At 33.6% G+C, this 23,729-nt stretch overlaps 1 protein-coding gene across 4 annotated transcripts; it reads left to right on the top strand.

Moving 5' to 3' along the window:
• The first annotated feature begins 14,626 nt into the window (after positions 1–14,626).
• On the top strand, positions 14,627–23,391 carry LOC119071702. Of its 4 annotated transcripts, none has more exons than XM_037176691.1 (5): positions 14,627–14,963; positions 21,548–21,730; positions 21,797–21,989; positions 22,050–22,199; positions 22,531–23,391. In XM_037176691.1, exons 1-5 carry the CDS (start codon positions 14,915–14,917, stop codon positions 23,186–23,188), a joined length of 1,233 nt encoding a protein of 410 aa, XP_037032586.1. In that variant the 5' UTR covers positions 14,627–14,914; the 3' UTR covers positions 23,189–23,391. The 4 variants fall into 4 exon arrangements, 2 of the variants coding, with proteins under 2 accessions (XP_037032586.1, XP_037032585.1); XR_005086713.1 differs by having other exon boundaries at positions 14,704–14,963; positions 22,050–22,292; XR_005086712.1 differs by having other exon boundaries at positions 14,705–14,963; positions 22,047–22,292.
• The last annotated feature ends 338 nt before the right edge of the window (positions 23,392–23,729 follow it).

The raw sequence follows: 23,729 nt of genomic DNA, 5'->3' as shown, positions 1-23,729 counted from the left end.
AAAGCCTTCGACACAATGTGGGTGGATGGACTCATTTACAAATTGATAAAGTTGAATTTCCCCACATATCTTATCAAAATTATATTATCGTACCTCAAGGATAGAAATTTCAGGGTTAAGTTGGGAGAGGCATTGTCGAACCCAGTAACTGTAAACGATGGGGTACCACAGGGTTCTATACTGGGGCCGCTACTGTTTATAATATTCATGTTTGATCTGCCAACACATATGAACACTACCATGACAATATTTGCTGACGATACGAATACTTTTTCGACTAGAGTATCCCAAAACAAAGCGAGATCAAATGTTCAAGGCCATCTTAACAGGCTACAGAACTACTATGAAAAGTGGAAGATTAGAGTTAATGCCGGAAAGTCCGAAGCACTCCTTATTTGCAGGGCCAACTACCTGAAATTTTCAGAAGGCGTATCTGCTTTGAGAATCAATGATTCGGATATACCATTCAAGAAAAGTGTTCGTTACCTGGGTTATCACATACAACCCAACCTTAAGCATAACGAACATGTGAATAGAACGTTGCTGAAAGCATACTCAGGGTTGCACAAGCTTTATCCAATTATGAGGGTAAATAATGGCATTTCACAAGCTGTGAAGATTAAAACTTATCTAACCATATTGCGACCGGTTCTCACGTATGCTATACCGATTTGGCATAATTTGCCTAAGTATCTTATAAAGAAATTGAAAGTTTTTCAGAATAAATGTCTACGCATGGCAATGGGTTTTCGAAGGTCGGCAACGAACTTTAAGTTTATATCTACTGAAGAATTGCACAGTATCACGAAAGTGCCAAGGCTCAATCTATACCTGTATGACTTGGCGAGGAATATGCTCAAGAAAACGTATTTACATGATAACATTGTCATAAGTAAATTTGGAAATTTTTCAAATGAACGATTTGCTAACAGCACTTACAAGCCTCCCCATGTAATACTGAGGAGTAATGAATCCAAACTATTATCTTTGTAGACGCTCATGATAGTGTATCGAGAATGACAGTACTTGATCATAAAAATAATAGCCACTGGCATGGCATATTGATAAATCTTGATTTGATTTGGCTACTTATAGCCATTCGACTTTTGTCGTACCCCTTAGGTTAAGCAAATTTCTTTCTATATATATATAAAAAACGAGAATATTGATTGTTTTTTCGAGTCTTTTTTCAATCCTCAGGTGGCAACATGCACCAAAGAAATTTCTAAGACAATAATAAATCTCACCTTTTTTCTGAATTGTCAAGTTTTAATAACCAATTAAGAGTGATATCGCCAAAACTTGAACCAATTTCAAAACAACGGCTCAGCGATTCGGGCAAGCTATAGCTCGTTTGAATCGTCATTCAATTCTGAGAAATAGGGATCTTTTACTTTTTCTGTTAGTTTCCCATTTTCGGAGTGAACACGTGAAAGTAATAGCATGTCAATGGGTCGTGAAAACAGTTTTTCGGTGATAGCTCGAGATAGAAATCTTTCTAAAATGTGAAATGTTGTAGGAATATAGGCCTCTAGCAGACCTTCAAAACGAGTATAATCATCGGTAAGGACAGCTACCCGTTCTGGACTTATGACTCAAAATATGGTGAATGTTTGGACAGTGCTGCTGGCTTGCAACAGAACTTTTCCGCGGAACTGACTATAGGGTGTTGTAGCTGGACTTACCCTCTTTCGTTCCTCGTATAATACACCCCAGAAAAATTGTGTTGCAAGCCACAAAGTTAGTCGAAGTAAAATGTCGCTCCAATAGACCCATATTTTTCAGTGTTTTCAACTTGTTTTTGGTGTTCAAACAGGCTGGAGCGATAGGAATGAAATAAACTAAATCAAAATTACATGTTCAGCTCGAAATTGTGCTGAACCGTGCGATCATTGTCCTTGAAAATGTTGCTTTCTTCTTACTTCGTAGTAGGTGGAAAACATCATTTATTTGACTTCATAAAAATATCAGGAACTCAATTGCTTTCACCGAATATGGGCTTTTTGTAAAGCAGAGATGCGCATCGTTCATTTACAGTCAATAAATGGTCACCCAAGATTTAATTTGTACTTCACAAGAGGTCACGACCGTTCCCAGCTATAGAAAATGTGTCAAAAATCCAGTTTTTCCAAATTCCAAATTCAAGGAGTAGTAATAATACGGCATAAATTGCCTGGGGTAGTAACACTATTAGCATGGGATAGCAATAATATCGTAGAAAATTCAATTTAATTTCTATTACAACAAAGCAACAGGACGAACGGGGGATTTCGCTACATTTTACCTCGTCTTTATGTTTTGATTACTTCGTAAATGATTTTAAACGTTTTTTTATTGGCTCACATAAACTTGAATCATTAATAAATGTTTTGATGCAATCAAATCAGTATAGCTGTTAGGTTAATGATGGATAACGATTTTCCACTCAATAAAACCAATCCAACTGATACTCAAACATAAAGTCATTTGATCCAAATTTAAGAGGATTTATTTGCCTTTACAAACAAACTAAATAAGTTCTTAAGCGACATTTATAGTTCTTACGGTATTCTCAAGTTTACACAGTTCTTCCGTATTCATCTAATCTATCAAACATGGAACGTCTCATTAATCCACTTGAACTAAGTGTAGTCTGTCCAGTCAATTTAATTGCGCTTTAACGACAAAGAGTGGATTTTGTTTCCGGTTCAATATTTTGTACCTAACTTATTATACTGTGTCTGTAATAAACACCAGATGCATCTGTTAGAGACAACGACGACAAAATTAAGTGAGAAAATCTGTCTTATAATGTATGTTTAAAAACCAACGGACGATTTTTTATCGATCTGTTGATATACATACGCCAACGCCATACGCCATAGATCACAATAAACAACTCGACAGCTCAGCATGTTGGTAACATGATTGATGTCTGGTAAAATGTTAACCTCAGGAAAGATTCACACGGTACTGGCAGTACATAATAATTGATTTTAACAAATTCTATCATTTGATTCTTGTGCACTTACGACTCCATTCTTCATCACAGCAATTGGTTACATGAATTTCGTATTATTTTTAAAGATGCGAATGCTAATCATTACAGAATTTCTTGCTTTGATTGCATATAATTACAGGAATTGTACGTTCATCAAGTTACAGTTATTTTGTGACTGGTATTTTATTCGTGCTTATAAAAATAATTGTTTTATCAGAGTCAATATGCACAATTCTAACGATAAAAAGAAAGACTCAAATTACGTCAAGACTGAGAATTATCCGTGAAGATTATTTTAGCCATATAGACGATTGGAAAAACCTGTACATTTTCTGTTCATCATCCATCGATTTTATGTTATGTTGACCTCTAAATAGTTACTTTGTTACTGTTGGTGTTGCTGCCACTACCATCGTGTTTTTATAAATTAACTTTTCTTCAATCGACTGTGTTCTTAAAACATAAGACTAGAGGAAATTTAGCCATTCTGCCGCATTGTACAATTTATAAGATTTACATTAGAAATTTCTTGAGTGAGGAATAGTTTCCAATCATTCTAAGTAACGTACATATACCCGAAGTGTATTACACGTGCTAAAACTTATAAAAGTTTTTTTTCCAAAACTTCATAAGTCTCACGTATCCATATAACGTGGGAGATTCTGTTATAGATACAAGGTGAAATGTATCTATATTGTTGAATTCATCATCATTAATCCATAAATTTTAAAATTTGCAACAACAACAGGTTGCACAAGGATTCTACTACAACGACACCAAAACCTTTATGTTGAAAGCAACTCCCGCGATAATGAAATCCACATGAGAGCGGGTAGGTCTCAACCCATAAACATTTCTTTCATCAACATATGAGACAGATTCTATCACGGCAGAGTAAAATAAACCAGGCAGTAGCGGTTCATTTTCGAAAAGTCAAATACAATACAATAAATTGTATGAAAATGAACTCAAATGAACACTGACACAAATTGAAAATTTTTATTCGCAAAATATAAAGGGTTACTAGATTATTCAGGTCCCCAGTCAAACAAGCGCTCCTGCCTGGTTAACTTTACTCTGTCGTGATTCTATTGAAATTCTCTTAAAAAATGTTGAAAACATTTTTTTTCATCAATATTCTGAGATAAAAAGACGAAAATTGACCAACGGGAAATTCGTCCACCCCGCTATTATGACAAATAAATTTTCTCGAACATCAATTAATCAAGGGAAATATTACTTAAGTACAATTTCCCGGAAATACATGAAATATATTATACCCCAAATCTCACAACCAATCACCAAAAAATGTCATGTAGAAAAAATCAAAATTTTAAAGATTAATGATGTAAGTCTTCACTAGTCATTTGTGTACCTGTTTTGGGCGATTGATTTTAGGCAATTTCGCGGATTGTAGGCCGAACGAAGTGAGGTCTACAAGCGAAAGTGCCTTAAATCAACCGTCCCAAACAGGTGCACATGTGAGTTTTCATGCAGAGGGCCGGAAACCCGAGAAAATTCGAAAAATTGCCCTCATTTTCGGCCCCGAAGCATGAAAAAGTTATTTTAATCGACACGTAATCATTCTAAACAAAATTTTAATTTGCAAGTAAATATCACGTAATAAATTTATATTTCCAGCTGAAAAGTAAGTTGTAGCTTGCCAGTTTTACTCTTAGACGAATTATATGATTGCTCTAAGGTTTTACTGAGGAATAATTTCTTTAAAAAAAGTAAGATTTATAAAGGAAAAGTCTCTCTCTAGCACGCCTGTGACGTAGATCAAATCTTATAGTAATCATACCTAGAGTGGTATTTCGTACGGTAAATTATGTCCCCGACATCAGTTTGTATAAGATGAATATTTCGTACGATTTTACGTAGAATTTTACACCAACACATGTAGGCGATGACATTTTTGGTAGTTGTCAGTTTAATATTTCGAAAATATCGCGAATGTAAATTTTTGTTTTTATTTAATATTTGGGACAATTTATCTTTAATTTACTGTGAAAATATTGTGTAGACGCTTTTTTTCGAGTGTGGCTTATATTAGGAGAAGAAAAAACTTCTCAACTTTCAAGTGTTTTTTTATGAATTGTTTTAAAATTGTGCTAATTCGAAAATATTTTTCACTGAAGCTTTTTGAAAATATTTTAATCCATTGAAATAAATCACTCTTCTTAGAGTACACTTCCATCTCTGAAAGGTTCCAACCTTATCCCCAAGGTAATCGTTCCAACATTTTATTATTTTTTTAATTTAAAACATTTTGTGTAGCAAAAAAATTCGAAACCTTCGCGCTAATTTGCCCACCAATTCTCACACTATCAAATATTTCGTTTTTCATGTCGGGGACACAATTTTTACGTAATTTTGTTCGTAATTTCCAGTCTATATATAATTCGTCTAAGGATCAAATAAAGAATTTTCTTATTCATACAAATGAGTTTTAAATGGTAGATGATATTGACACTGTGTATTATAAAGTGACTATTCGCACAAAGTGCATTAAGGTTTTTAAAAACGAGTTAGCTTCAAAATAACTTGTGAAAACCTCTATTATGTCCCCATTACTTATACAAAACGAGTTATCCCAAAAAGGCAAGCCAAAAGTTTTTAAAATTTTTACCGGGTCTTCTTTTGATTAACGCTGTTTTAGCGAATTGAGCTTTCACATACGGCTATTCATGTGTTATCGATAACGACGACAAAAGTAATGACAAGCTCTGGGTAATGTGGTCATTTATACAGAAAATACATGTTAAAAAAATTGAAGTAAAAGATTTGAAATCAATCAGATTAAAAATACTTTGAATTACTTTCAATGAAAGTAATAGACCCAATGTGCTTGTCATCTGTAACAGGTTAATTATTTTTACTATTATAAGACCACACCAGCAGGGCTTATCGTTATTGTCTGTCGCCACTGTCGATCACAGGTGAATCAATCAGAAATAATTATTTAAAAACAAAATCACATAGTCAACCTCATCAACCGTTCCTAGCTATTATGACTCATTATTATTGCAAGTAGTAGTCATCATGACCAATGCCAAATGAATAGAATCAAATATGTATGTTATCCGAATAAAGTGGAATATAAATAGACGCACGCATTGTTGAATGAATGATTTATTCGAAAAACGTAGCCCGAGAACGAAGGCGAAAACATATCCGATAATAATAAGTAGAAACGAAATCCCATTATTTTCATTAATTCAATCGATTAAAAATTCATCAAGCTGTTGAATTTAGAAACCGGCGAGTAATATTTATTTGACATAAAATGCAATAAATATGGGCTAAAAGAAGTGGTAATTAATTGGCTTATGTCCTTAATATTTTTGGGTAGATATTTGCTGGCAATATTGAGGAAGTTAGATGGCAGCATATTTAATTGAATCGAGCGCACCACACCACACTTCAATTGAATTATATTATCGCTGGGTGGAATATTTTGCGCGAAAGGTGATTTTAAACGATTTCCACTAAACTTTCAGAAAATTGAATTATAAAAGAGGTTGCCTCATACTAAGCAAGATAAACGAACCAACAAAACTTTTAGCACAATTTGTCTGGACTGTTCCTCAGTGTCCAGTTTTCTCTATTTTAGTATGAAGATTAAACACAATCGCTTACCCTTCGATTAAACCCATTAGCTGTAATAGATTCATTTCTTTGTTCTAGGCTGAATATTTTCAATAGACTATGCCAATCATATTTAACCAATGATGCCATTTTAAAGGTCATCAATAGTGGTGACTTTATAACTATTTTATTTCACCGGAATCATGCACACATTCAAATAAAAGCATTTCCGCCAAAAAAATCATTTTTTAAATTAACGGACAAAAAATTTCAGTTTTGTGGTGTCACTTACGACTATCTTCACAACAGACATGTCAAGAATTTTGTTTATCTGAATGGCAACATATTTTTGCATGTTTTCTTCACATTTTACCGACTGAATTAGCACGAAACGTTTTGCAGGGAATTTCTAGGGAATTGAACACTGAATTGCATAATCGACACCAAATTGCTTTAAAAAATGAGATTTTCACAACACCCACAATGTTTGACCAAATTAATTCGTCTTTAAAATTATTTCGGAAAATTTGTCCTACATTCTGTTTAAAACAATAGAAAAAGCACACTCGGAACTATTTTCTGGACGAAATTTAAACTGAATCACTAAGTTTTACGCGAAATACTACAAATTTTCGACACAAACTTGTTTGAGATTAATAAACTGTGGCGATTTGACATTTCATCAAAACAAAATTCAGTGAATCAGTCAAAACTGGGTGAACTGAGTGAACAATACTACTGTAATTGTAAAGTGGCAAACTTAAGACCTTATGTGGAATTTGGGTGGAAAATGGCGCAAATCACATATTTCAGGAATTTATAAAGTGGAAAATCTTTCCGGTTTCAAGTTTTTTCGTCAAAAGACGAGACACGGGTATCTTTATTTTCAATTTCTAGCTACTTTATGCAAAAAAAATTGAGAAAAAAAGTCATTTTGGCATAGTCTATTGATCTTTTACTTCGACAGAATGAACATACAGTTCACATGATAAAAGAACACTACTCAGAGTTCAACCAAGGGTTGATTTCAGATGATGCAAATTTAAAATCCATATTATGAACGAAAATTTTATTTCCACTTACAAAAAACCACTCCATTTTGCCTCGGTTCAGCTAAACCACGCCTCTTTTCTATTGTTTAAGTACAAACGTAGAGAAAACGTAGTGATTTTTTTGTGAAATATAAAATCCAGGAAAAATTCTCCTAACTACTGACTTGTGCTATGTTCTATTGGAACTTCTACTGTGTTACGTACACACATTGCATAGGTTTTTGAATCTCAGAATCTTCTACTTCGTTAGTTTTAACATTAAGTGTTTTTCACTTTTTCACTCCAGCCTAAACTCATCATTTATGTATTTTGGTGCCCTCGTTTGGTGTCGTTGTTGATATAATATGAGTAGCTGTCTCCATGTCTTTTATTTACCAATAGACAGACCCTTCAATTAACTTTTTTCATTTTTTTGCTATTGTCATAAATCATAGAAACAAAAGAGTCTTACGGTTCGAAATCCAACAGATATTTTTATATATTCCATCTATCAAAATAGTATTTATAATATGTACGAATTGCCATAAGGTAAAAAAGGTATAAGGTAATTGAACACTATATCAAACAAGATACGATCAGATGATTTAGAATTTCCAAACAAAACTTAAGTTGTAAAATGAAAGAGAATTTTAAACGATAGTCTCACGAACCTGTATTTTTCACTTTTTATTCATTTTTTTCTTTTCTTTTTTTTTTTGTCTTCTCTGTACTTAAATTCTTTGGTTAATGTTTGTAATGATGGAAGGTTTTTTTTGCGTAAAAGTAAATGGTAATGCAAGAAATAGATATAACATTACACCCATTACACCTTCTGAAGCTATTAAAAAAAATGTGCTAAATCATTTTTAACAACCAATACCTTCAGTTGGAATAATTAAATTTGAAAAGAATATTCTTTAGATGAGATCACCCCTTCGAAACTGCATGGTATATTGAGATCGACGACTCTCGTTTCTGACTCTATTATTTCTTTTTATCTTTGTACATCTAATTAACAAAAGAATCTCAACGCAGACTTAATAACAATTATATTGAACGTTCAACTATGTTTAATGGACATAGTTTTACCGGCCTTTTGTTCATTTCAAATTCCTTCATCGCACTTTTTTCGGAGTAATTCTTGAGGTGAACATTGTCTAAACAACAAGTAGAAGCATACAAGAATAAATTGTAGCACTATTTGCCCGGAAAAATGGTCTTTATCCAATTGATCTATCTATGAAACATACTCGACTATCCAATCGGACCTCACACAAACCTTTCCATTATCTATCCACCGGTTTTACCATTCTGAATATTTTCTAACTGGTATGAGGCTAATCTGATTTATACTGACACGATGTATTCGGTTCAACAACAATGGGACATTAGCAAGCTACGAGAGTGACAAGGTAGAACCAGCAACCACACAATATTGATCATAATAACGTGCAATTAAAACTTAATTAATATCTTAGTGGAAGATGCATGCTAAGGTGTATGCATAGGTAAATTAATTATGTTTCGGAAATTATGTCGACGGAAAGGAAATTAATTTTAACTTGTCCTAAAGTCTGCAAAGAAAAGCCATAAGTCAATTGAACTGCAATTATTATATGCCTTATACGTAACACTTTCGACGAGAACCAGAAGACGGGAATGAAGAAAAAAAACACTTATAAGTGCGACCTACCAAGTCGCACATATATTTTATATTTTGTGACAAGAAATAAATATGAAAAATTAAAATGCTGCCGAGTAGATGCACACCTAATCTTTTGGTATACATAAATGCAGTGGCAAAGTGGCTATTGATCTTTTCTTCACGAGAAGGCAGAAAAAAAAGTGGGCTTAAGAAATAACAAAGGTTTCGTAGAATTCTCATTTATATTTAGACTAATGCATAAAATTGGCGTTTCTTACACAGCGAACAATAAATGAATTGAGGGCATTAATTTGTTGTTTTTTTTTCTCTGATTTATTAGCGATACACCACACGGGCTATCGAATGCAGAGTTGAATTATCAAACTGAGGAGTTTTTTACATTTTTTTATTTGATCGTCATAAATTATTCTTTAAGGCAATGTATGATTGCATAATCTGTTCATTCTGTTCTTCAGAGGTTTTTTTATTGCGTTGTTCAATTTGATTTTGATACGAAATCTTTTACTTCATTCGTTTGAACATTCGTTTTGTAATATAAGACAACAGTAGATTATGGCTTACTTTTGGTGTTGTTGCCAGTGGCAGGTGGATAACCGTTTTCAAAAAGCTTCCTCTCACTCAAGCTTTACTTCGATACGATTACAACAATAGCTGACCATAGAGCCAATAAGATATACAATAAAACCCTGATCCGACCCTTCCTCAGACCCTGGAAGAGTGAATCAGTTTTATCGATTCTGACCTAGCCGTTTATTGAATTCTATTAAAAACGTCTTGGTTTAATCATCTTCATCGATCACCTCTAAACGTGCCTCAAACACAATCTATTTTTGCAAATGTAAATTCTTTTCCAATGCTGTATATCCTCCTCTTGTTCGCTGATCCACCGATGTAAATAACATATCACGTATATATACGTATATAATATATACATTCTGCCTGCGATGAGTTTTAGAACAAAAGCAACATAATGTAATTCTATGTCTAGAAACATAAACTTACGAAGAGTGGATATATGTGGATGGATTATATTTGTTATATAGATGGTATAGGGTGTTTGATGGTTTCTATGTCCTTGACTTCTTCAAAATTTAACATGGTATTATAAGAATCTTTGAAAAAGGAGAAAAAAAAGAATTGAGAAAGAAGTTACATTAATGCGAAGAAGAAGAAATCAAAAAAAAAATATTTAAGCTCAAGAGCGCTAAACATTAAACGGCGGGAGTAAAAAAGGTCAGTCAGCGCAAAAATGCAGAACATATAAAATCGTAAGAAAAATACCTAAGCATAAAAAAATGTTGGTTTTTTCGAAGCGATCCTGCAAAAAAAGAAAAACCAAACAGCATCCACCATACACACACCGAAGATTTTTTTTTAGATTCGAGTCGGACAAATAACTTTTCGAAAATGTGTATTGTGTGTTGTTGTGTAGCAATGATTATCGGTTTGTTAAATTTGTTTTCGATTTAAATTAAAATTTAAGTTTCACAGAATATAGTCGACGCAGAATATAATAAATGACTAGAACGACACCAGCATATAATATTAGATGTACGAATGCTCTTTTAACGCTAAATCATCGAATTTAAATTGTTACGTGATGTATGATTGATTTGAACTCAAAGAAGTTCATACAATGTGATGCCCACCAATTTTATTGAAGTTCACTCGTCATTATGTCAGTAATCACAATCAGATAAATTTTCTATATAAAATGTACAAATCTGTTCGTTAAATCAAGACAAGTTAAGAGAGAAAGAAAAAAAAGGAACAAAGACGTAATAACGACACGATGCTTTACTTGCCTGTTCAATTCACATAACATTCCAAATCGAAATCAACAACAATAACATTATCTTGTCGTAATAAAAAAAAGGTTAAATGTGAATAAACTGTAATAATCTACACGTTCATGTTGTGTATTATACGTATTCTTGCATAGTGGTTTTTTTGTACCTCGCTGGTCAGGTCATTTTGTTATATTGGTTACATGCGATTTTAATGAATTTATGAAAACATAACGTGAATTGTTTCACTCCTGAAATACGGGTAAATTATTCATTCATTTCGAACTCTGTTATCTCCTTCACCCACATATTGGGTGTATTTTGAGGTAAATGAACAGCAGAAACACTAAACTATAATTATTTGTTTATGGAAATTTCTTAGTTGTTTCACAAGCTAAAGCAATAATTATTATTGGAAGGAAGGTCTGTTTTTTTCAATCTCTCGGAAGCAACAATTCCCAACAGCTCCTGAGTGAATTTCTATGATTTGCCTAGGAAATTTGATATCAGGAGGTAATTAAATCTTCTACAACATCGCCCCGCATACTCTGCGCCACTGCTAGAAAAAGTAGCCATCCATAAACGCCTCTTTCATCCTCTATGGATGAATGTAAACACTACATGCATTGCTCATCGCTATTTTAGTCGGCGTTGCCTACAACGTTTCAAAAAGGGTACAAGAGTCGCTTAAAAGAAAAAGTCGATAGTTCAAAGAGAGTCTTAGAAATGATTTTTAATTACTTCGGCGCACTAAAAACCAAAACCTCAATTCTGAAATTGATTTGCATTCACTTAAGAATCTCTACACACGATACTCTTACAACTTTGTATTAAATATTAAATCCATATTTCTCACGGGAGCATTTCCTATACCATCCTAAAACTGAAATCCAGTTTGTTTCCACCACAATATTTCGAAAACCCAAAGAAATATTACACTTTCTCAGTTTGGAAGTAAGATAATTGTGTAATCTATTACTTCAAAGTTATTGCAAAATCTTTTAATTTGTGTTTTTATATAGAATGAGGTTATACTAAGGGAAAAATGCATTAAATTACTGATAAGTAATACAACGGCTTATTTACTTGCGAACTTACTATAACATTTCCTTTGTTCCAAAAGTAAATAAGCCGCAGTGAATTAAGTAGTACAGCCTATACAGGCCAATTCAATATATCCGACAAATTCGTTGCGGCGATAACATACGATCCAATCTTCTTTTGATAACATATTCACTAAAACAGCAAAATTGAGGATTGCAATTATTTTCATCTGCTATCAACAACTAGGACAAAATTAAACGATGACCATGTCAAGTGTGGTCTTATATGTCAGAATATATGCTGAAACAAATGAACTAAAAGATTTTGAGAAATGAAATAGTTTAAAGAGGAGATCTAAAATTGTTTTTTCTTGTCATTACAGTCAAAGGCAGTCAATTTTCAGCAAAAATTAGCTTCAGCTGTTTTTCAGCTGATCCATACAAACAATCACAACCGTTTATACGTCTTTATACGGTTTTCCCACTATCATGCGCGTGCGTGTAGCAGCTTCAACCGTATGAACAAGGAAAACCAGTTTTGATTGTATGTGTGGATCAGCTGAAAAACAGCTGAAGCAAATTTATGCTGAAAATTGACTGCCTTTGACTGTAAAATAATCAAGTTTTTTTATTTAACAGTATTTTACATTATTTATAAATAAAATAATTCTGCCAAGTTCTTGGAAGGTGGAATTGTACCAAGAATCGATTCAACATTTCCACGCTGAATTGAGAGTGCTAATCGCTGGAACGTAAAACTCGTCGCTCTTTTCTCATTAGTAGCTTCAGCTGTCTTGCTTCCAATTGCTTTTATTAGTTTAATTGCTTCTTTGCCAAACACACCGGACGTCTCTGTGGCGACTGGAATGAATATAAATTGTTCTCGCAAATCGACTTAGTGTTCGTACTTCTTTTCTTCCGCGTGTTTTGCTGTCCAACCTAATTCTTTTGAAGTTCGATTTATATACGATGACGCAAAAGTATCAGCACAAGTATAGTCCCATAACATTGATTTTCCTTTGGTCCAAGGTAAGAGACTGAGGCCATCAGGTTTCTTCCCATCTGGTCTGGAACATCCTGGTGGTTAGAGTAAACAAGGAACTTCTGCTGATTTCAATCCTCGTTGCATTAAGTTGTTGAAGTTTCGATGGCGTGGTAGTGTTCCTGAAGCTTTGGAACAAGATAAACCATGTCTACCGTATTTGTCTACGTTCGATCCACATACACATTTATGAGGCTGTACTATTGGCAAACCAAGACGTAATGCGATCGCTACTCTAAATTCGTCGTTGTTTAAATGTGTACCAAGCTGCGGTGATGGTAAAGCTTGAAGCCAAGCACCCGATTCTTCGGATGAATTTGACAACAAACGTGCCTTGTCAATTTTCTCATTAGGCCATGAATGTATTACTTCCAATTTTCTGGTTATTTCAAAATTTTCCCTTGCACTCTGTTATGGTCGTAACGACTCCTCAGGTAACTCTCCAAACCTCTGACACCACTGTTCTTCAGCCTCAACTTGTACCAAATCGTCTTGTCGGTAAGTTTCGTGTAACAATTGATTTAGCAAAGTAGAGACATTGTACATTGATGAAAGAAAACAAGGTTGAGCTATATCTGAAGTATGTCGTAGTCTAAAATGAGTTTACCCGACACGGTTGTCGTTTGTAAAAATTTAAAATTGTTTTCGAAAAAAAACCTTCGGTTTTTATATCGGGATCGATAAAATTCAATTTAACGACGAATGTTTTAGCGCTTCTCCTCTAAAAGTAAAAATTGAAACGCTTTGCGACGCCTGACTTGTCTCATATATTTGTAAAATTAATTGCTACTACTTTGTCTGGTTGTCTACAGCTGCACTTTTGTCTTTTTTATTTGTAACAGACAAGATCAAACAGAAATAGGCAAGCAAAAAGCTTCAGATTTTTCATTCTTGATGTAATTGATTTTTTCCTATAAATTGTGGAGCTGTTTTGATTTTTTTCTGAATTTAAATTAAGATTTATTTGTCCACTGACGAAGATATATTATATATTACACACCGCGTGTTCGTCTCATTTTTTATATTTTTAAAAATAATTTAGAATTGTAATTAAACAGTATACATATATAAATAGGTAATTACTTTCAGACATCGCGCTTTAGTTATAAATATCGCCTGCAAAGTTCAATGAAGCAAGAAAATTATTCGTATGCTATAAATATATGTGCAGAGCATTGTAACATCCATTAATCGGATGTTAAAAGAATATATATGTATGTAACGTATAAACCTTTAGCATATTGCGAGTACGTTTATTGTGGAAATAAGAATCTTCTTCGTCAGCGCGAGTGGTTCGTTTTTCTTCTTTCACATAAAGAAGATATTGATCGTTTTCGCGGCATTTTTCTTTCTCGTTTTTTTTTCTTCTTCAATTCTTACATACAAGAACATACCATGCCTAAGTCACAAAGGCAATATTCACAAAATAAAAATAAAGAAAAAAAAATTATTTGAAAAAAAACCAACGTAAAATAAAGAACAGAACACTTCTGAGCATAGCACGCATTTGAAACGATCATCGAGGTAGTGGGGTGATTTCCTTTTAAGCTATAATTCTTAATGAAATAGAGGCATTTCGTTTGGTGAACTTGACTTTGAAACACCATACACGAACACCTTGCGGATTAAACACGTGAAGAAAAAAAGAAGAGTAGAAATAAAAGAAAATTACATTTCATTCGCGGTACATAAAACAGTGATTGAAGTTAATTGAATTTCGATATTACATAAAAGAACAAGAATTTAAGCGAATAAAAACAAGCAACACTTTAAAATGAAGGTTTTATTAATCTGTTTGTGCTCAGTAATTGCAATTGTTACAGGTTTGTACAGACAATTTTTTATCAAAATTTATCGCTTAAGAGTGTGCTAAAGTTTAACCAGTTACGGACGGCATATATCATCTTTTATCGATAGCTTCTACATAAAATGAGCGTTGAACTCTGTCCAGTGTTCTTTTCTAAATTAACGTGTTAAAACTGATGAAGTAAAAGAGCTGTTGAAAATACGGTTGATCAATTAATCGAATGAAAATACTTAGAACAAAAGAAGTAGCAGATTCGGTTATCGACTAAATGACTGCCGTCTGTGAAAGAAAGGTTAAATTAAAAATAAAACCGAGAAAGATGACTAACGATAAAAATGGTGAATAAATTCCGTAAAACCAAAAATTCTAAAAAGATACGAAGAGCAGAACACGTTTTCTTACTTTTTATCTGTTAATGTGAAACCACGAAAATTCATCTTATAATGCCAATATTTACACATATGTTGCATATCAGGTCAAACGTAAATATTTAGAGATGCAATGTAAACGAAAGACATCAATGCGCTGCATATAAGCGACGATCTGTTTTCGAATACATTTTGTTTTGTTAGAACATTATTCGGTTCTAGTGGTTTTTTCTCTCTAAAGTGCATCTTACATAGTTTCCTGCAATAGTCGTGGATAAATATTTGTCGAAAAATGAATATATTTGAATTTTAAGGTTCAAAGAAACGTTTCCCGTTGTTGTATTTCCAAGTGCAATTTAGCAGGCAACTAAAGAAATGCTAAGATTTTATGTTGAATTCGTGGGACTTTGTTGCAACGAAAATTAAGTCATATCATTGACTTTGATGGGCAGTAGATAATGAATAGGCATTTTACAAAATTGATAAAAGAATCAAATTATCTTTTGTAAATGGCAAGCGCATCGCCACATAACGACTCTATCTGTTGCTTCTTTTGTTTTATTTTTGTAGTTTTTTATGAGCTTCTTCAATAATTTTGTATTTTAAAATCGGAATAGCTCAGTTTATTCTTTTAATTTGCCAAATATTTCGACTTCAAATCGAAGTCATCATCAGTGGCTGTAACAAAATTCATCAAAAATCTTTTGTTTCAAGTATCATGTAAAATTTACTCCGAATCTAGTACTTCGTTAGTTTTGCTAAAGAAATTCCAGCTTCCAGCAATGAACTGCAGAGAATTCATTTTCGGATCAATTTTGTATGACCAGCAAAAAATGTACTAGATTTCTGGCAGTTCATTTCTGGAATGACCTATATCTAGAGAACCCTACCTAGAGATCATCCTTTATTCTTGACGTCGTTATCAGCAACAGATGATGAACAAATGGTATTTCTAGTACTTACGTTTTCGTGTATCAGAATTCAAGAGAGCACTAAACATTTTTCCATCAGTCTATTCAGAAAAGCATAAGTACGTACTCATTTGCATTAATTTGGCCAAATTTTTAGTATGAGTAAGCAAATATTTACAATTTTATTTGTACCGGACGTTCGCACCAAACGATTCTAACATTTCTGTAAAACAAGTCTCTTTAATTAGGGAAGAAAACAAAGGTTTAGACTCTTAAGCCTTAAATGTCGAAACTAAAACGTTCCGTCTAATCCACTTTTATTTCTTTTAAATATTTTTCGTTTATTGTAACCAAAAATGGTTCCTTCCCTGACCATAATCATTGGTCCCATCCTACACACTTATGCAATTCCACACCTGTGATTCTCCGTCTCGGATACAGAATTTCGTCTTTTTTTGTAGACGTGACTTGAATTCGGTAATGAAATTAAGTTTCTAAGTCACATTTTAACATACACCGATTTTAATCACCCGATTTCTTCAAAATAAATACGAAACTACGAACACACACTGCATCGCATCAAAAATAATATTTCTTGTAAACGTTCAACCCGTTTTTTTTTTTTGGTGTGCGTTCTGTCCCTTCTTCTTCTCCTTTCATATTCTTCTGAGGTTAGTTATTAGTTTCGATTCAATTTGAAAATTGCATTACCATAAAATATTTTATGAGAACGAAATTGGATGGAAGGTACCAAAAAGACACGATTCTTTTCTCGCTCATAAATTATGAATTTCTTAAAGCAACTGACTAGACACACCTTTTTTCGTCTTCTTTCGTTTTCATTCCATTGAATGGGAGAGATGACTGTTAAATTAGTAACAAAAAAAGACGAAGAAAACATAAAACATAATCGCAGTCGTATCGTATATAATCTTCAGTTTAGTGTAGACATTTTCCTCAAAGGCCTTTCGAGTTATATCCCGAAAATAATGGGCGTATAATGCACCTTTTTTTTTTACTAAACTTTCGTTCTCAGATTTGGTTTTTTATTTACGAAAAATATTATGAATGTGGTATATAACGCTGAAAAGACTATTTATTGATGTTTAAACAGCGTACATGTACCTCTATATATTATGTTAATAATACGACTGCATAATAAATTGAAAGCATCGTACATACACTAATTTGTGTGTCGATGCACCATTATCATCATCCGTGTTTGTTCGGAATATATATGCGTACATTTATATTTGGTATTATATGTTCACTTCCAACGGAGACTGTCTGCGTACGAAACGAGAATAATAATTAACTATCACGAATTCAGTCCTTGCGATTTTGTGTTGTTTTCGGTCAAATTGAATTTATCTTTTATCGAAACGGCTAGTCATCTGTTACAGACAGCGCCGACCAAAAATGAGTGATGAGCTCTGGCTAGTATAGTAAATTCTCTGACATAGCAAAATCTATGTTAGATTAGAACTAACGAAGAAAGCGATTTGATATCGAACACTAGTCGAAAGGCGAGTTTTAATGATCCTACCGCGCTAACGTTTGCCTTATGTTTTTGTCGTAAATGAATTAACGTTAAATTGATATAATTAAGATGGTACCTAAAGCTCACAAAATAATCGTAAAGGCAACGCGTCGGTAAACGATTTGAATGCGAAAGGATTGGAAGTTTTGCAATGATTTTCTTGAATGCACAGAAGCAGCAATTAGCAACACATGTTCAGTCCATTAATAGTATGAGGTAAACGGGGATTAATTGTTGTGTATTATATGTTAAAAACTGTTAGGCAGACACACGTTACCGCATGAAATTCAAAAATTAACTGAAGATAATGGAAAATTCGGTTTAGATTTTATACACAAATGTTTCATTGAGATGTGTGGCTCTCTATGCCAGAGGAGCTGCAATCCGGGATATGTTATGTTGAATGTGTATTTATTTTTCTTTGTACTATTACACAGAAATGCTTTGATTTTGGTATAGTGTAAAATGAAGTTTTTATTTGAAAGGAAAGTTTTGACTCTAACTCAGAATCTTCACCTGTGGTTTTTGAAAATTAACTGTCTACTGTCTGTCAGAAGACATCACCTCTAACCATCAACCCAATTAAGTTTAATTGACCTCTTGTTCTTGTGTGCAAAATTAACTTTTATTTGAAAAGACAAATTTGGCGTACAACTGTTACTCGAACACAGAATCTTCACCTACCATATGCGATATTTTCCTGTCTGGCCGAAGACGCTACGTTGCTACCTCTAAACCTCTAAAATGTAACCTTGAGTCCTTGGAATGTTCTCGGACGTACACTTAATTGTAACTGAGGTTTTTGTTTTGCTGTAACAAATCGGTATTTTCATTGATCAATTGATGATTTTTCTTCTATCAGAGCAAAATATTGTCGATCTCATTGCATTTGGACGGTTCGTATGACGACCACCAGTATTCCATGTTCTTTCGTACTTTGAACTCTCACAAACTAATGCAAAAGTCATTCTCTTAAATGATTTTCTTTATTTCTATTCTATGTCACAAAAATCTTCTCACGATATCATCCGATCTGGATGTGCTTCGAAAAACTCCACAAACGATTTATACTTTTAAAGACTTGAATGAAGCCGACTGGAACCGATTCAGTTTACACACAATTTCTTTATGCAGAATTCCACTCAGCTTTTAAAATTATAATGACATTTCATAAATTGATCGAATTATGTACATATCTTTTTGTATCCCAACCATCATTATAAAAGTGCACGGAAAATTCCTGATGCAATCAAAATTGAAAAAAAAAAAACATAAACGAAACACACTCTGGCTTAAACATCGGGTTATACCTATTATTTTACAAGCATCTCTCTCGCTATATATACCTCATCATCTACCGTACATTAATAATGCTATACATTAAACTGAAATTATCTTTTGTATAAACAATAATTTATTTGCACTGATTTCTGTGAGAAAAATTGTTCAATTGAGATAATTGCATATCATTTTTCTTCTACTACGGAAAAAAAATGTATATCAACGAGTGTCCACATTGTGATACAAATCTGCTAAAAGCCAATCAAACTGTCTTCGGTTTACAGCTGAGATAACGTTAAACGTACATAAATTTCATTTATTTAAATTAATTCCTCTACCCATTAAAATAACAAAGTAGAGAAAAATATTCTGTGTGCACACACAGACAGCACGTACTTCTTATTCCATAGTTTTAATTTTGTTTGGTCAGTCAACTTATAAAAATTGTATTAAAGACACATTGAGAAGATATTGGTGTGCACCGCAATGGTAAATGGTGAAATGAGCACGGCATAACTTCGGAAGTTAAATAAGATACTGCGGTTGTTGTGGTGACCTGGGCTGTCGGTCGTCATAATACCTAATAAGGAAGGGTTGAAATGTTTTACAAAATCTTCGGTTTCAAATTGCACTGCTTATCCTAATTAGCTGATCTTAGTTAAATCATTCAAAATTGCTGAATTCGGACTTTCTTTCAAATTTTAACGATGAATAAGAAACATATTTAACTTTTCAAAGTGGGACATCCTTAACCGTTCAAACACATGAACGGAACAATTTTCGAGTCTATTACTTCTTTTGATGTAACAACTTTTTAAACACTGTTGCGAAATCTTTTACTTCACTTCCTTTAACATCCCTCAATCAATCAACCAATCAATCATTCAGATACAGTCGTTTATTTGTTTGGTAACTGTCGATAACAGATGAATGCTGATTAGCTGTCCTAAGGAATCTACACTCGATAGATGAAACATCGCATTTTGGCGTTGTCATTCTTAATCATGTCGCATCCAATAAAACTTTTAAATGTCGAACAATAAGCGCCATGTCACTTATCGATAAACTCTGTGTTAATTGACTAAATCAGTACGACACAAAATTTAAAATAAAAATCTCTCTGCTAATCGTCACCATCAAATCTCCTCACCCAATTCCTATACTATCTAAGCTAGAAAGCTAATGCAAAATAACGTTTTTCGTTCCATTCGCAATTTATTTTCTATTAAAGTATCGACAGCCCTTCACCACGTCCTCTCTTCTATTGAACAGTAAAATCATTGGTTCACGTAAACACCTACATCTCTCTAACCGCAATGTATATGAAATGCGAATGAAATTCTATAGTACATACAGCAGAACAGGCAGCTCGTCATGTAACACGTATATTAGAAGTATAAGTATATAATAATCAGTGACAGGTATTTTACGAAAAAGTGCTTGCTCGCATAAAAATACGCTTCTTACGAGTTTACATATTTATTGTATAATAAATGTATACGACCGGAAACATAGCGTTTCCTCCGGTTTCCTCTAGTCTCTATATAAGCAAACACCAACAATGGGGAAGCAAACTAAAAGTAATCGATTAATTGGGTATGGGCAAGTCTTGAGAAATATGAAATGTACCGTGGTGTGGGTGGGTTGTATGTTATTAGTCTGTTAGCAGTGATAATATTCGACGTTCATTAAAAGGTAAATGGAAAATGTGATTTTGATTGATTAATCGGATTGTGTATCAAGATATGAATGTGTTCGAAGAAAATTAATTATTTATTTGTTTAGGGATGGTATTTGATGGGTAAACTTAAGACGATACTAATTAATAGAGCTAAACGATTGTAATTATCGGATGAATGGTTTAATTGAGCAGAAACAGTTTAAACGAGTGTAGATATTGCGTTTGAAGAAATTATACCCTAAACATGTGCAAATATTGGTACTTTACGTTTAGAATGAGTAAACATTCAAACAACTGAGCTGAATGTTTCCTATTCTGAACGTGTGAGCACCCTTACCCGTCGAGAATTTATTTCTAGCGGTTACAAAACTATACTTTGATATTATTGTGCTTTCGTAAAAGAGTGAACCAATCTCCCGTTTTCCATCCAGCAAAGGTTAAAAACTGCTAAAATTGAAGTTAAACCTGTTACAGACAGCAAGCATATGACGTTAATTATCGGGTCTATTACTTCCATCGATCAAAGTATTTTTAATCTGTTGATTTATTTGTACTTCAATTTTTTAACATGCATTTTACTATATAATGGACCATATATTACCCAGGGCCTGTCATTAGTTTTATCGTCGTTATCGATAACAGATGCCATATTGCTGGCTTAAATTTCTAGGCCTGCAGCAAAAGAATTACCTCAAATTAACCGATGTTTTCTATAGTCCAGGCTCCAGGGCAGGAAATATTTTCCTGAAGACTTCTGCACTTTAAATTTTTTTTCGAATTTTTAAATTTTTTTAAATTGTATAACTCTTTCTTAAACAGGTCAACGAATTACCACAATACAGCTGGATGGCGTTCAATATTTCGTAAGCCGAATGAATCCATATTCACCAGAACTGAATTACTTCCTTGCATACCAATATTGCCGTTCGTTGGGTCTTCAATTAGCGTCATTCGAAACAAAAGAAAAAGTTGAATCGATGAGTCAATATCTACAGAATGCAGGTATATATTTTGCCGTTGTGACGGAACATATCCAGACGCTCTAGTTTCGTATTTTTAATTAAAAAGGCTACAGTAAATACGACTTTTGGACGTCGGGCAATCGACTAGGCACGGGTATGTTCTTGTGGATGAGCACTGGCTTACCGTTCAATGCAACTTTCGACTATTTCGAAAATTCAAACGATGCCGTACAGGCGGGCTTATTGGATCCCATCGATCACAATAGCAATACATCACCACAACGAACCGCTCGAGACAGGTAAAATATTGATGTTCATTGAGGGACCAATTTGAAATCAATATTTTCACATTATAGCAGTAGTGGTTTAGAGAAAGGCTGTATAATCCTCCAAGCTCCGGGTCTGCGATGGGCTCCAGAAGACTGCAGTGCTGTCAAAGATTTCATTTGCGAACAAACAAGATGTTATTACTACAACTATGGCAGCATTCCAGTCTCTTCAGCACAGGGGTAAGAATCAATGTGGGAGAAAGACAGGGGAAGAGAGAGAGAGAAGAAATTAAGGGAGAAACAACATCGCATTTCAACTCCTGAATAAGTTAGGTGAGCTAACCCTTATTTCACACCAATTAACATCAAACACATTTTGATAACCCAAAAGACACGTTCCACTAAAAATTGCTTTTTTAAAGAAACAGAAAAATTTTTACTAACATCTTCCGATAATTGGTGACATAGGGTTAGTTTATTTAGCTTGCTAATTTTCCGTCTCATCAACAACAATCACTTCGTTGTCGAATTACAAGATTAATCGATTCTTCTGTTTCACTTTTCTTCCTAGACGTCCAATTATTATCACAACAACAACAACCGAAACCCCAACCACACGACAATATTTTTCAACACCTCTTCCAATACTAGCCGCATCAACCATTGCACCACAATCACCACCACCCGTTCAACCATCTGAAGCCGCCGACAAAAATCTATCACCATTCGGTGCCTTAAAAATCCGTTCTAATATCAATGAAAACGAACTCAAAGAACCGCAATTTAATCACGATGAATCGGAAAAAGGGTCAATGTTACACGAATCGTTGGATAATGATAAAACTGACAAAAACATCGAACAAATTACAGAAGAAACGGAATTAGATGGTGTGCCTCTATTGAACGAAGAACATGAAGGTACATCGGAGAAATTCGAAGAAACCACTTCCGTTGAACAACGCTTACGAAAGATTTCCGAAGAAATTGAAAAATACAGTAGCGGAGACAAAGAAAGTGATGTAGGACTGCAGAGTTTCTTTTCGTTATCGGATTTAATCAAAACACTACGGCCGACCGATAAGAAAGTAATTCCACAAATCGATTCCGATTATTCGAATACAATGCGAGTTCTGGGTGAGACTTCGTCCATTGTTGGCGTCGATGAGGGACGAAAGGTTAGGGATGGTGATTCGTTACAAACGAATCGGGGACATTTTACGGAAAAATAAATTAATTTCCATTAGAAAGGTATATCAATATAGGAGTCAACACCAAAATTAATACTGTGAGTGAAGGATTAGGTTTTTAACGTTCGACAGCAAGTTACGATATCTATGTTCAACATTTTTTTCCAGAAATTTTTAAGCAAAAACAACGGAAAACCTACAGCAAAAAGTGAAATTCACAACTTTTTCCTGTATGTTTTCTTGAAAGAAAATATTTCTTTGCTCACAATATGAACACAGAGTGTGTGGGTTAATCATTGCAACTATTTTGTTTAGTTCGATTTTACAGATTTTCATAAATATTTTTTTGAATTTCACAAAATATTTTCATTTTTATAATGCGAACAATTTTTTTTTCTTAATTAATTAATTTGATGGCAATATTTGCCGAAAACTATAAATTTTGAATAAGACTTAATTCAGAAACAAATAAAAAAAATAGTTTTTTAATCGTACCATCTGCAATCGACAGCAACGACAAAGACAATGGAGTTCTCACTCGCAAAATCTGCGTTTTTCAACATAGCACATCTTTTCTCAAAAT

The sequence above is a fragment of the Bradysia coprophila genome (genome assembly GCF_014529535.1).
Source record: "Bradysia coprophila strain Holo2 chromosome IV unlocalized genomic scaffold, BU_Bcop_v1 contig_5, whole genome shotgun sequence".
NCBI lineage: Eukaryota > Metazoa > Arthropoda > Insecta > Diptera > Sciaridae > Bradysia > Bradysia coprophila.
Note: the sequence above shows the minus strand (reverse complement) of the source record. Positions and strands in the feature narration are given on the sequence as shown.

What these genes read in the sequence shown, in the direction of transcription:
- LOC119071702 (XM_037176690.1), top strand. Translation starts at nt 14,915, where the DNA reads ATGAAGGTTTTATTAATCTGTTTGTGCTCAGTAATTGCAATTGTTACA. An exon ending in TCAATATCTACAGAATGCAG is followed by an intron (nt 21,731 to 21,796) that starts GTATATATTTTG and finishes TTAATTAAAAAG; the next exon opens with GCTACAGTAAATACGACTTT. An exon ending in CAACGAACCGCTCGAGACAG is followed by an intron (nt 21,990 to 22,046) that starts GTAAAATATTGA and finishes TTCACATTATAG; the next exon opens with CAGTAGTGGTTTAGAGAAAG.